The sequence below is a fragment of the Enhydra lutris genome, unplaced genomic scaffold, assembly GCF_002288905.1.
Source record: "Enhydra lutris kenyoni isolate GAN:26980312 unplaced genomic scaffold, ASM228890v2 scaffoldscaffold21, whole genome shotgun sequence".
NCBI classification, from domain to species: domain Eukaryota; kingdom Metazoa; phylum Chordata; class Mammalia; order Carnivora; family Mustelidae; genus Enhydra; species Enhydra lutris.
This window is the reverse complement of record NW_019154105.1, coordinates 33,425,029-33,438,822: the sequence shown is the minus strand read 5'-3', so window position 1 is coordinate 33,438,822 and position 13,794 is coordinate 33,425,029. Positions and strand designations below refer to the sequence as shown.

Sequence of the window (13,794 nt, the reverse complement as noted above, 5' to 3'; positions counted from 1 at the left end):
GCTACTAAATTCTATTTGAGGTTGTGAACCTTGAGTCTTGAGTGAGTGAAATAATAACCTGACAGTGACGAATTCTGGATAGAAAAACTTTGAGGAAGTTCACAAATCAAGAACTTAGGATCGAGGTGCTGTTTACTGAAATCTCATAATATTCAGGGGAACTTACCTGCAGCAAATAACAGCTTTGCACGACAAAGCCAAGTCCAGGAAATACTGTCTTACTCCGAAAGTCAAGGCGTATTTGAGGGTTTTCCCATCAATAATAAGAGCAAAGTCATTCTCTTTTCGAAGAGCATCACCAAGGGTAGTGCAGTGGCGACTGAGCGTTTCCCTCGTTGCCTGCAAAATCAAATAAAAACACCCACAACGTTTACTTCTGTTTGTTCTACTGAGATGCCCTGAGTATGTTCAGCAACTACACTTAGGTATTCTTAGTGCTTTTATGTTGTAAACTGCTTTCACATAACTCCACTCATTTCATTCTCCCAAAAGCCCCTGAAAGGAGATTGGACAAATGTTATCGGTGAAAGTAAATTACTCTGTTAAAGTCACACATCTGTGTCTACCAGGGTTGGGATTACAAATCACTGATTCCTCTGCGAGCTTTGCCCATCATTCTAACCACACAATCACAATCGTGCAAAATTGTTTTCAGTAAATTATCTTATTACAAAACAATAACATTGTCCTAATTTATGAACTAGTCAAAATTGCTTAGCCATGAATCCAGGGGAAACGTTGAAGAATATCATTTAAATAACTTATGGGTGTTTCTTTCTAGAATTCCTCAATGCTATTGAAACTTAATTTCCAGTCACCAAGAGGGGGGAAACGCAGTGTCTGTAATCTCTCGCCACTTCATTGAATTGGTTTCTATAAACTTTAATCATAATTTCGTGATCCAATTTTATTTGGGGGGGGATGTCTGGCTTGGTAATCTTGATGGATCAAATAGAAGAACCCCTTCCATCAATGCAGAGTTCACTTTCAGGCACAATAAAAACATTCAGTATCAAGGTCAGCTTTGTTCACCTCAACCATATAGAGGGTTTATACTTATCTTTATCTAGAACTGCTTTCCCAGCTCTTCAGAGGCAAAAAGTTGCAAGACATTTAGTTTTTCTCCCCAAATCCTGTAGACCCTTCCTATAACCTAATGGGGCCAGCTTTCTGTAAGAACCCAAGCACTGTGGAGAAACAGAACACTGGCTCTGCACAAGGAGACATAAGGAATGATTCCTCTCTTACTAGAGTTTTGTTCTCAATGCTAATATCTGAGTCTGTAGTTATTTATGTAATAAATACATATATATATCATATATAATAAAATGTACCTATAATAAAAATACTTATGTAATATTTTTATTATATTCACGGGAGATATAATTATTGTTTCAACTTAAGAGTGTTACTTCAGTTGCATTCACAAAGAGGGAAGCAAAGGCAGAGGTAATTAAAATTTTTATTGGAGATTTTTGAAGGTGTTTCTGCATTCGTATTCAAATGTGGTTCACACTGGGTTTCTGGAATTTCAGGATCTGTTTATCAGAATAATAGAACCATGTTGTACCATAAAGTAAGTCTGCCTAAATTTCCTAATACTGGAACTTCACTTAATGCCTCCCCAGGCCCCCGTTACCCACAGTGACACTAAGGACCACCATATAGCAGCTTTCTTTGCAAAATTTTCTGTTTATACTTTACACGGGGCGGGGAGGAGGAGTGTAGCTGTTTGGGAATTTATCGGCCTCACCCTCCTATTCCTGCTAAAAATTTTTGGCCCAAGAGCACTTAAGTAAAGGAGGTGAAAATGTCAGAAAAATTTTGCACATGAAATCTACTAGTGACAATTTACAGTAGGTTACTCTAGATTGTCTTAAAAACATATTTGCAAAGGCCAAATGAACAAACAAGTAAATGAATGAACTGGTAAAAAAATAAACATAAAATACTTAGCACGTACCACGTCCCGGGCACGGCTCTAAGGGCTACGCATACACTGAATTTCAGTTAACACTTGCTCGAACCCCACACGGGAGGCGTCACTGTGAGCCCCATTCTGCAGATGAGAAACAGGAGACACGACGGGAGTTCCTTGTCCACGAACACTTGGCCACTAAGTGGCGAAATGAAACTCAGAATTAAATTTCTGTGCTCAGTTGTCTTTCTCCACGTAATCCAGGGAAAGCAAACCCCACTGGAGACAGTACCGGGCATAGCAAATTATAAATGGAATGCCCACACCAGTCTCTCTGCTGTTTCCCTAGAGCCCTCATCATCATCATCGGTCTCTGATTTCGTCTTTGCCGCCAACAGAGATTTCTTTTTATAAAACAAATCTAAAACACAAACCACGGCTCTTCTTGTTCTAAAATTTGCCTATGGCTAATCACACAAGAAAGCCCCAGCTCTTTAAAATGCCAGTTAGAGCTCTCCACAGTCGAGGCCCAACTGATCTTCATTCATACTTCCCTTCACAATCTTGACCCCTTTTGGCTCTCTCTGGAATCCTCTTCCCTGCAGGGTTAGTCTACCACCTTCTAAACCCAGCTTACCCGCCAAGCCCTCCCAGACACACTCCATGGGCCAAGCGTAACTTACTCCAGGCCAGCAAGGCCCTCAGCTCCTCCAAGGGAGAGACCCCGTTTCCCCCATTCCTCAGCAACAAACACAGTGCCGGAGATGACAAACGCCTGGGAATTACCAATGTATCCAATGAGAGCACTGATCAATTCTGAGTTCATCCTACTGCTGGCTCTCCAATTCCCTGTCTGTTCTCACTTCTCATTTGAGAGTGAGAGAATGACTCTGTGTGCATGTGTGTGTGTGTGTGTGTGTGTGTGTGTGTGTGTAAGAAACAGACAGAGAGGGAAAGAGAAGGAGGGAAGGAGGGAGAGCTTTCTCTTGCTTACTCCTTAATTTTTTCAAAGAATAATCCGTCACTCAACAGTCTTTCAAACCAAGGCACTACTCACTGAATTGTCCCTGTGTTGTGTATGCTTTTGTGCTGAAAACCCGAAGGAAAACTGAGATGAAATTCAGGAGAACTTCACTGCTCTTTTAAGATCAGCGGCAGAACAAGACTGAAAGTCAAAGGACCCCTGAACTGGCAAGCTCCAGCATTAAGCTCACCCATGGGATGCGGTCCTGTGAACCCCACTCTCTCTCCTTTTGAAGGTGTTCTCTGACACCTTGAAATCGGTTGAGAACTCTCTTATTTGTGGCATCAGTACCCCTAGGTTTCCTTGGTGATTATCACAGGTCTTCAGCAAATCAGAAGGTGTCAGGAAATGTAACAGAGGTAACATTTCAGAAGGGGAGTCAAAAACACTCCCCCGAGAATTCTCCAGCCCGCCCACCCAGAGGGCAAGGTAACAACAAAGCTGCAAACGTTTTCTTATTTTAGTTTATAGCTTTCTTTTGTAAGCAGCTCTGTTGTTGGCTGTGTGTTGCCAGTTACAAGTTACATTTTACTCTTATTCATACCGCCAGGAGTATTTTAAAATTATTTTATTTATGAAGGTTTATTGCTTCTCCCCTAAGCCTAGGGGTCATACTTTATGGCCATATTGCATTGAGGCTTATCTCCTGTAGTTAGAAATAAATTTATTACTATATTAGCTGTTACTGTGTTTTCTTTTTGGCTACTGAAGGGGGAAATGTTTAAACATTTAAACTTAGTGACATGTGAAAGTGAAAATATATAAAGGAGAAGCTAAATCAGAAAAAGGATAAAAGACCATAGAGTAGAACAAAATAAAAGCTCTGTATCTCCTTATTCTATAGTCTTATTTGTGGGCTGAAAGAAGGTATGTGTGTGGCTCTAATCAGAGATGGTCTGAAGTAAAGGCAATTTGGGGACCCACACAGGCAAGGGGCAAGGCTGGGGTCCAGGTAACTTACCAGGCAGCCATCCAGGTAAGGGAGGGCAAGTGGGGTTTGTTTGTGCCTTCCCTAACCTGCATCCCATGTGGACATTCCAGTCAATCATTCAACTCAACTCACCCTACCCACAGCCCTGCACATAGCAAAATGCTCATCAGAAGCTCTCAGCCCCTGGACACCCTGCCGTGCCTCCCACCTTGCCAATTCACAACCATGACCAACATTTTCCTCTGTTCTTAAGTCTCCACAACATAGAAGGGAAAAAACACCCCACCCTGAGGACAGGTTCTGCTCCAGCTCTCTCCTCTTGTGTGGGTGCCCATGACATTCATACTCTCAGCCATGCCCAGTGGATCCCATTTTCCTACAAGCTACTCCAGACCTTTTCTTCTCTCCCAGATCCCAAATTCTGCCCTTGTCACTTCAGCAAACATGTACCTACTTTACTGAGAAAGTTTCTACAGGAAGAATTCCCTCAACTTTCCTCCCTCAATCTCAAAACTTCCCTTTACTTCTTTTTCCCTAACCCTTAAGGCAGGGGAGGAATGGGTTTTTTTTTTGCCTCGGTCTCCCCCACTTTTCTCTTGCATCTTCATTGTCCCCATGTCATGCTTTGTTTTTCCCTTTTAAGACTACACACTGACAATGGTGAACAAATACACAAACATGGCTCTTTTTCTCCTGAGTCTTCCAGGTCCAGGGGTCCTACTAGCTTTTGGATTCTCCATATGCTTGTTTATCCTTCTGCAGTGGCATATGATGTATAGTTGTTTATCTGTTTTTATTTCTTTTTCCCTTTGGGACTGAGGCCTCTGATGAAGGGATGAAATAAAAGCTTTGTACTGAAACAGCAAGCAAATTATTAATGATCGCAGAATACCTGTTGGGAAGTTACAGTGGTTCTTGTGTGACTATTTGAGGACTGTTTTTGCTGACGATAAAACTGTTGCATATCTTAGATGTATTTTCTAAGTGTCTTTTTTTTTTTTCTTTAAGATTTTATTTTTAAGTAATCTCTACACCCAATGTAGGGCTCGAGTTTATAACCTCAAGATCAAGAGTTACATGCTTTGGGGCACCTGGGTGGCTCAGTCAGTTAAGCCTCTGCCTTTGGCTCAGGTCATGGTCTCAGGGTCTTGGGATCAAGCCCCTCATTGGGCTTCCTGGTTGGTGGGAAGTCTGCTTCTCCCCGACCCCGACCAAAATAAATAAATAAAATCTTTAAAAAAAAAAAAAAAGAGTTGCATGCTCTGCTGACTGTGCCAACCAGATACCCCTTGGATGTTCTTAATTAGAACAAAAAACAAAATGTTAATGTGCTTATCTTCATTTTCTTTTTAAAAGATTTATTTACTTGAAAGAGAGAGCTCCAACAGGGGGAGGGGCAGACGGAGAGAATTTCAAGCAGACTCCCTGCTGAGCATGGAGCCTGACATGGAGCTCGACCCCATGACCCTGAGATCATGACCTGAGCTGAAATCAAGAGTTGGACACCCAGGAGCCCCTAATGTGCTTATTATACAGGAAATAGAGAAGAAGTGGTGGTGATGATCTCACACCTCCTTTTGTCTCAACGAATATAAATTGTCCAGTAAAAACAACAGAAAGCACAGACTATTTAGTGATCAAGCCAGGTTATATAACAGTGGGCCAAATAAATAAGATTTATTTGGTTTATAAGAAATATGCCTAGAAAAGAGAAAGAAAGATGCTTGGCAGAAAATTAGGCCAGCAGAATTCCTCATAAAGATACCTCTGACCAGAAGCCCTTAATGGAGTTCTATTTCAATCTTCAGGGGGTAGCCTGGCAAAACAGGTAACATGTTCATCTAATACTCTGCAGTAAAATAAAATAAACCAATGATCTTTAAGAAATCAGAGGCTTGCAGCTTCATGGCAATCTTTTCCATTGCTTTTACATGACTTTTACCAAGGAAACCCTTGATAAAAACCACACAGGGTATCCTAGACAATGCAATCTGACACAATTTTATAGTGAAATCAATTGAAAGCCCTGATTTGTTTGGAAAGTATCATAGCAGACAACATGTCACTTTCATTTTGGCAAAAACCAAGCTTGGTACAGTCTGAAGAACCCAGAGGCCAGATGTACAAAGAATACGTTAGGCCACAGAAGAACCATGTTTTTGATGGTTGCAAATGTAATGTTACAGAAAGCACCTACGTAAAAATGGCCCTTGGCTGTTTCTAGCCTTTGGGTTTTTTTTCCTGATTCCTCTCAGAGATTTATAGGACAGGTAGTCTTACTTGAGAAGATAACCAAGGAACACCCTCATAGAGAATGTGGAAGTATCCCTAAGGAAAGGAAAGTAAAAGCCTTTAGCCTTTAACTAGAAGACTAGTTAGCCAAGTTAACTAGTTAGCCAAGTTAACCAGCAGAGACAAAGTAAAGATTACAGATAAGTAATCCAACATGTAACAACTAACCGTGGTGGTCTCCCCAACTTGCTCTGGGCTGCAGTGACTTACGGTGAGAGGATCTCTTCTCTCTCTCTCTCTCCCCCAATGGTACCGTCGGCGAGGCTAAGCCCAAATGGCAAAAATTAAAGGAAGGAAGGATACTCATTTATTCCACAGTAGATGTTGGTGTTTGGGCCTGAATACAAACAAGCACTGGGCATTTATATTTCTTCCCGGGAACCTGTTAAAATTGGTGCGGGTCAAATGATAAACCTCTGTTTTAAGTAGAATTCTAGTCCCAGAAAGGAAAAAAAAAAAACCAAGAAAAATAAATATATATATATATATATATATATATATATATATCAAGATTCTGAGTCCCACCATGACTTTCAGACGCAGTTATGTGACAATGTATTTCATTGCTCTTGGATTTTTTTTTTTCCTTCATGAGTTCATCACCGGTTAAGTGCAATAAGCAGACACAGTCGGGACTAACGATGAATCACTTTGGGGAGACGCACGACTCTCAGCTGGTCAGATGGACTGGAGTGTATGAAGCCTCTACTTCTGACTTTAGCGTAAGCCCCGCAGGTGTCTGTTTTCACTTACTTTCCGTAAAAAGGACAAAATGCAAGGCCACGCTCCCGAAGGACGCCTGCAGGAATCCTGCAGAACAACGGGGGGCTCTGCTGGAACAAGCCAACTCCCTGGAAGCTGAGCCACTGGAAAATCACTCTCCAGAACTTGTCAGCTGATGTGCAAAGTCACCCGCCGATGCAGAGAAAGCAGACATCGACGTACAACGTGCAAACGCACGGCTATGAAAAAGTGGGAGTTTGGGTTAGAAGTCAAGGGTGGCCATGAGGGTTCGCAGGACGCTTCTGGGCACTGATCACATTTGAAGCCAGATGGAGAAGCCACATCGTAAAGAACTAACACCCCAGAGGCAAGGAGGCAATAATACGGTATCGGAATGGCCCTGTTTTGTCATTTATGCATATCTTTATTCAGGCAGGTTACTTAACTTCTTGGCATCAAAATTTTCTCATTTGTGAAACTGGGTTACTATCTCTTGTAGGGTTATAGTGGGCAAAATAACTCCTTTACTTGTGAGTCAAGTGCCCTCCCCAGCACATGGCTCAGAACTGACATCTGAGAAAGACTAGTCCTTTACCTTCTTTTGACCTTAGGTTTAACAGAAGTACCAACATCTGATACAGAAAGATTTCTAGGGGTCAGATATGGTACAACAGTAGTATCATTCAAGTGGTCCCATGGAGAGAATTTTAAATTTCCTTTTGAAATCTCTCATTGGTGGAGTGCCTGGGTGGCTCAGTAGGTTAAGCCTCTGCCTTTGGCTCAGGTCGTGATCTCAGGGTCCTGGGATCAAGCACCACATGGGCTCTCTGCTCAATGGGGAGCCTGCTTCCCGCTCCCCACCCCCGCCTGCCTCTCTGCCTACTTGTGATCTCTGCCAAATAAAAAAAAAATTAAAAAAAAAAAAAAAAGAAACCTCTCACTGGCAATTTTTTTCAACCCACCTTCTGATTGTTGACACTCAACTCTACCAGCTACTTCTACTACAAAGTATCTGGAAATCTGCCTTTCCCCTCAACTCTAGAAAACTTAGCATTATCTCTTCTCATACAGCATATAGTTGTTGGTACGTGGTGGGAAGACATATTTATATAACTAGACTAGACTACTTTTCTTGATCTCTTATTTTCCATCTCTAAACTGATACAACTCTTGAGTGGAAAAGAACATGAAAGTTACAAACTGGTTTTGTGTTTCTCTCTCTCTCTTTTTATATAGATGACCACATCAATGTATATGTTAGATTTAAAGCTTCCATAAAGAACATAAAATTACATACATGTAAAGTTACATGGGACAGCATTGCCTGATACTAGGTTTAAAATCAGTAATGATACAGAAAACGCAGAGGCCATGTTTTGCCGGCATGTTTTTCAGATAATAAACCATAACTTAACTTCATGGATACTGATTTTAATAGCAGAAAAATATTTTTTAATAGCAGAAAAATAAATATTCACTGGGTGTGTGTGTGTGTGTGTGTGTGAGAAAAAATCTAACGTGCCAAATGTCTACCTTTTAAAACCCGTAAGTTGGGGCGCCTGGGTGGCTCAGTGGGTTAAAGCCTCTGCCTTTGGCTCAGGTCATGATCCCAGGTTCCTGGGATCGAGCCCCGCATTGGGCTCTCTGCTCAGCAGGGAGCCTGCTTCCTCCTCTCTCTCTCTCTCTCTCTCTCTGCCTGCCTCTCTGCCTACTTGTGATCTCTGTCTGTCAAATAAATAAATAAAATCTTTAAAAAAAAAATAAAACCCGTAAGTTAATTTAAAATGTCAAAAAAGAGGATATATATAAGAATTTTAAACCAACACATACTTTATTAGCTGTTTTTGAGGTTTGGGGCCACACCTCATCCTCATTTAAGCCAGGAGGTATTTACAAATTTATGGTCCAATAACATTTCATTCCTTCTCTACTTTTACACTCTCCAAATGTTCACACCCTCCAATTACAAATTAACAGAAAATTCCAAGGACATTCTCAATAATACATTATGACCATATCAAGTACAGACAATGTTAGCAAGTTCTTAAAGAGTGAGTTATGACTCCCGTAATAGCCAAGTGGATAAGCCACTGGGTATTGTTTTTCGACAATGTGTTACTGCCTCAGTAGAACACTGGACATTTCATATACGCCAGCGTAACGTGTATCTCCCCTCTTTCATCGGCTAGTGGAAGCGGCAGTAAGTTGTAAAAAATGCACGTCTGAGAGGAGAGAGACTACATTTATACATAATTGGTCCACTTAGTGTTCATACCAGCAGGATCACCAGTCTTCTTGGACACAGTTTTTAACCAAAAATCTTTGGAGTTTTTAAACTCCCAGACTATACAAGAACAGAACCTTAAAAAAACATATTCATACCGAACCAAACTAACAGATGGTAATTTCTCCGAAGTGGATAAGGACAGACAGAAGGTGAAATCATTAAAAACATATGGTCAAAGAGGTCCTCCAAAACAGCTTAGTGGAAGGCAGCCAAGGGAAAGCATTTAATCAATACATATTGCTAAATATAATGAAGGGGGGGGGGAGCCAAAAAGAAATTCCCATGCTTTGCTGATACATAGATCTGAGCTTTCCAGGGTGGGAGTACATATAAAGCACTGAAACTGAGGAAACAGTCCAATCTCCCAGTAGGGTCGTGCCATCAGAAAGGTCAAGGGTTATAAAATGGAGGAAGGTAAGAAGAGGAAGTTGTAGTGCAGAATAAATTGCTCTTGGCCCCTGGGCAGAGGTTTGGGATGTGGGATTATGATAGGTTCCATCAGGCAAATAACTCCTTATGAGACCTCTGGTCTCACTTGGGCTACGCTAGAGAGAGAGGCAGAGAAGTGTGGGATCTGGGTCCAAGGCTGTGTTTGTGTGTCAGGGTAGGGGCACGTAGCAAAAGAGAAACAAATCTCGAGAAAGGAAGGAAGAGTGAAGTAGGGGATATAATTATATAATTTAAGTAGTTTTGTGGATAAAGGCTTTTACCAAAGCTCTCATGGTAATTATTTTAAACCACCACTGAAAGCCTCCTAAACACTTATTTTGAGCTTGGTATTAAATATTCTCTGGTGGCGGCAGAGACTCAAATGCAGAGAAGGAAGAATTTGAGAGGAACGAGGTCGGCAGACATCCAGTCTGTCAGGCTGCCTTCAATTCTGCCAGGAAGAGGCTGCCCAGAATATACAGCCGATTTTTTGAAAATAAGCAAATTACCAAATCAATGGTTTGGAGAAAGTAACAACCCTGGGCCTGTGAGAAATTGTTACCTCACAAAGACAGCTGATGTTGGGCCCATTTTTCCTAATAATTTGAATTAATCGGTGTAGGAATGCAGAAGACCCATTATCTGCAGTATTTTCTCAGTGCAAATCCCAGATGCACACCGATTCTATCATTTCATAGGTACATTCAATAAAATCTTATGTACAATTGTTATAGTAGTAAAATGAAATGTAGAGTCTTTCCCCAATCCCATAAATGCAAGAACCCCAAACACCGCCATTTTCCAGGAGGGCATCGCTCTCTCAGCTGCATTTGTAGTCCTGGTCGTGAGTGGGAAAGGAGGGAGGGACAAAGTAGAAAACGTGGGGGCTGCCTCCCAGAAAGCTTCCGCCTGTGACTGAGTCTGGGCTGCCCCTGGGAAAGGTATGGTTATTTAAAAAATAAAAAGAAAAATAGACGGTTTTTGGACTTTGAGTGACCTAGGCTGAAGCTCAGGGTTCTGCAGTTGCGTGAACTCGGAGTCTCCATCTGTAAGCGAGACAGTCCCAGCCCCATAGGAGCAGAGACTAATGTACGCGGAAACCCCCGGCACACAGGTTTCCTCCAAACTGTCAAGCTGATGGCTGCCATGACTCATCAGAAGAAATGGGTGGCAGAGATGCCAAAAAGTCACAAGGCATGGCCGGCTCCCCTCAAAATGTCAACAAGCTCTGGGGAGAGGGCAGATAGACTGGCGAGGAAGCATTTATCTGTAATTCTAGGACCCAGGGAGCTCTTGGAGGAGTTCAGATGTTCAGCCAAGGGGGAAAAGAAAAGAAGGAAAAAAAAAAAAAAGAGAGAGAAGAGAGAGATAAAGAATATTCAGGCTTGTGGGTAGGAAAAATTTCTCAAAACAGAATTACTATGAATTTGTGAACTACTTCTCTTAGGGTTTTGCCCCCTCTGCCAAGATGACTGAATTTTGTGTAAGGAAAGGGGCATATTTCGTTTTTACAAGACCAAACAATTGTGTTTGATGGAACTTTTTCAACCACATACTTCGGCTTTGTGGCAGGCGGTATCTTAAATCAGAGGAAAAGAGAACAGATTATTTGTTCATATACTATTTTCATTTTTTGTAACTTTTTTTTTTTTAACTAACTTGTTTCTTTCAAATGGAATAAAGTTTGCTTTCTTCGTTGAGAGCTACTTGAAGTGTAGCTGGACACTATTTGAACAATCGTCCTGCCGTGGGACGTTAGAAAAACCTAAATTTGCTTCTGATAGGGATATAGGAACGAACACCTGAAAAGTTACACTGAGATCTTAACATTTTCAGGCCAAAAAGCTGAAACAGCTTTGCTAGTGGTAAAAGAAAAATTCACAGTCCTACAGCTCCCATGCTGGCAGTGCAGGCAAATTCAGTGAGGTTGAAAACCTGCCTAAACTATTTTTCAAAGCAATACAAAATGTATTGTATTGGGCTCGTGGGACACATCAAGACAAAACCTGAAGTAGCCCCAAGTCTCCTTTCTCCCCCTCCTTTTCTGGAGTCAAGTCACTAACTTGCTTATTCTGGATTTCTTTCAGAGGCCATTCAACGGTGGCTGGTTCCCCAAACAGTGAGGTTTGTCTGCATAATGCATATAAGTTGAACTTAAAAGGATACAGATGACAACCTCACCATTTACATCCTGAATGCCCTGTGAGTTATATTTGAAGCTTACATGGTGTTAGAAAATCAAATTCAGCTAGAAGAAAAAAAAAAAAAAAAGAAAATGAACAAAACCATAAAGGGCTTTATTTTACCAGGGTGTTGAAAAATATATACTCTTATGCTTGTTAGTCTCAAATGCGGTTAACAATTCATTTTCTATAAAATATATCAGTGAAGAAAAACACCGGTATCTATAATCAAACCTGGGCTGGCTTGGGGTCATATTCTCAAATTTAGCAGAGACGTTTAAGTGGTGAGAAGAGCAGCTGTTCAAAATCACCTCTTTTAAAAAAAAAAAAAAAATCACTTCTTACATCAGCTGGCAATGAGGACCACCCTCCTTGGGAATAATAATGCTAAAAGAAATAATGATGACGATTATAATAATGGTCTGTATTTTTAAAAAGCTAACTACAGGCTGGTTATTGTCACTAAGTAGTTAGAAGGTACTGTTCTGTTTAATCCTCACAATGTACTCCAGAGATGGGTACTATTATTACTTTCGTTTTACAGGAGTAGAGGGCAGCTGAGGCCCAGAACAATCTATTCGCTTACACCCCAGAATCCAAGGACTTCAATACGTCCTCCAATGCCGGTTGGCACCAGAGGTCAAGTTAAAGTTTCAGAATGGGCATAACACTATCTGCCTACTAATGTTTTCAGGTGGAAGTGTGATTGTTCCTGTGAAGTCCTTAGTCTGGTATCGAGTACAAAAAAAAAAAAAGGCACTTCATAAACATAAGCTAGTGTTTTTCTATTGACTATAACAGCAACTCACAGAACCCTGCAGGGATGGTAGTATAAGGACCTATTTTATATTTTTATATTTTTAGCAAGAGGCTTTCATTGAGGTTAAACAAAAACCTTGTAGTTTAACCCTTAAACTGTCCCCGCTCCTCTTCCCCCAGGGGATTTACTTAAAAACAAGTCCCGGAAACCAGCTCCAGGTAACAAAGACCAGATACAAGGGTGGGTCGGGCCAGTTGGAGACCTCGGATCAGAGGGGGGATGCATACTGTCTCCCGAGGAGTATGGGCCCCCGCCCTTTCGGAGCCTTTTTGACGCCAATCCTAATCAAGGTGTAATAGGCTGGTCCAACTGTCTCCTAGGGTAAATTGTAATTCAGTTGGTCACCTAGCATCACTGTGGAGTTTCCTGTGTGTGTTACGACCTCATTGTAACTAGTGCCAGTTACGGGCCAGGCCCCACCGCATGGCCTTTGCCCTTAAAAGCTAGTCTGTGAAACAGAGAAGGGTCGCCCTCTCTTGTAAGAGGTGCATCCCCGAACGTTCGGTTAGATTCCTGATGCTTGGCATGAAATAAAGCTTTGCTTGACCTTCGCTTTATATCAGTCTCACTCCTTTAATCACGGACCCATTATTGGGGCATAACAGTAGGGCTCTCTTTTCACGGGAAGTCAGAAAGCCACATTTTCTTCTGGGATCCATTCCCTACTTCCCATGTATCAGGTGCTGACTCCTAGTAATTAGGCTGGATGTCAATGTCTGTTGCAGCAGAGACTACCTAGAAAAACCGCCCGGATGGTCTGAAGGAGAGGTAGGAGGGCTTCTCAGGAGTTAAGCTTGTAAACACTGGAAGCCTTTTGACATTGAGTTCGGGAAATTTATTTCTTCAAGCTCTCTGCATACACATTCATTTAACCATCATTCCTGTTGATTCAATAAATATATAGCAAATATTTTTCTTCTCTGCCCTTTTTTTATGGTGTATGTGTGTCCTAGGAAAACCAGACAGTAGAATGGAGGAGGAAAAACAGTAAGAATGGATTTAAAATCTAGCCCTGCCTCCCAGGACAGATTCAACAACTCTCCACATAAGAGACCAAGGTTAAGGACATATTACACTATAATATAGAGACTCAGAAAGATTTGTTCTGCTATCCACAGAGTTAATGGCTTAAGAAATTATGGTCTCTTCTACCCACCCTCGACTTGACAGATCAGGATAGTGGAATC

General features: G+C 41.5%; 1 protein-coding gene across 3 annotated transcripts in view; it reads right to left on the bottom strand.

Annotated features, from left to right (window-relative positions):
• LOC111149090 (ATPase phospholipid transporting 8A1) overlaps positions 1–13,794 on the bottom strand; it is a 233,220-nt gene that overhangs the window by 67,851 nt on the left and 151,575 nt on the right. For all 3 annotated transcript variants that reach the window (XM_022506004.1, XM_022506005.1, XM_022506006.1), the window contains one exon: positions 167–339. In XM_022506004.1, the coding sequence (XP_022361712.1) occupies positions 167–339 (173 nt within the window). The remainder of the gene's footprint in view (positions 1–166; positions 340–13,794) is intronic.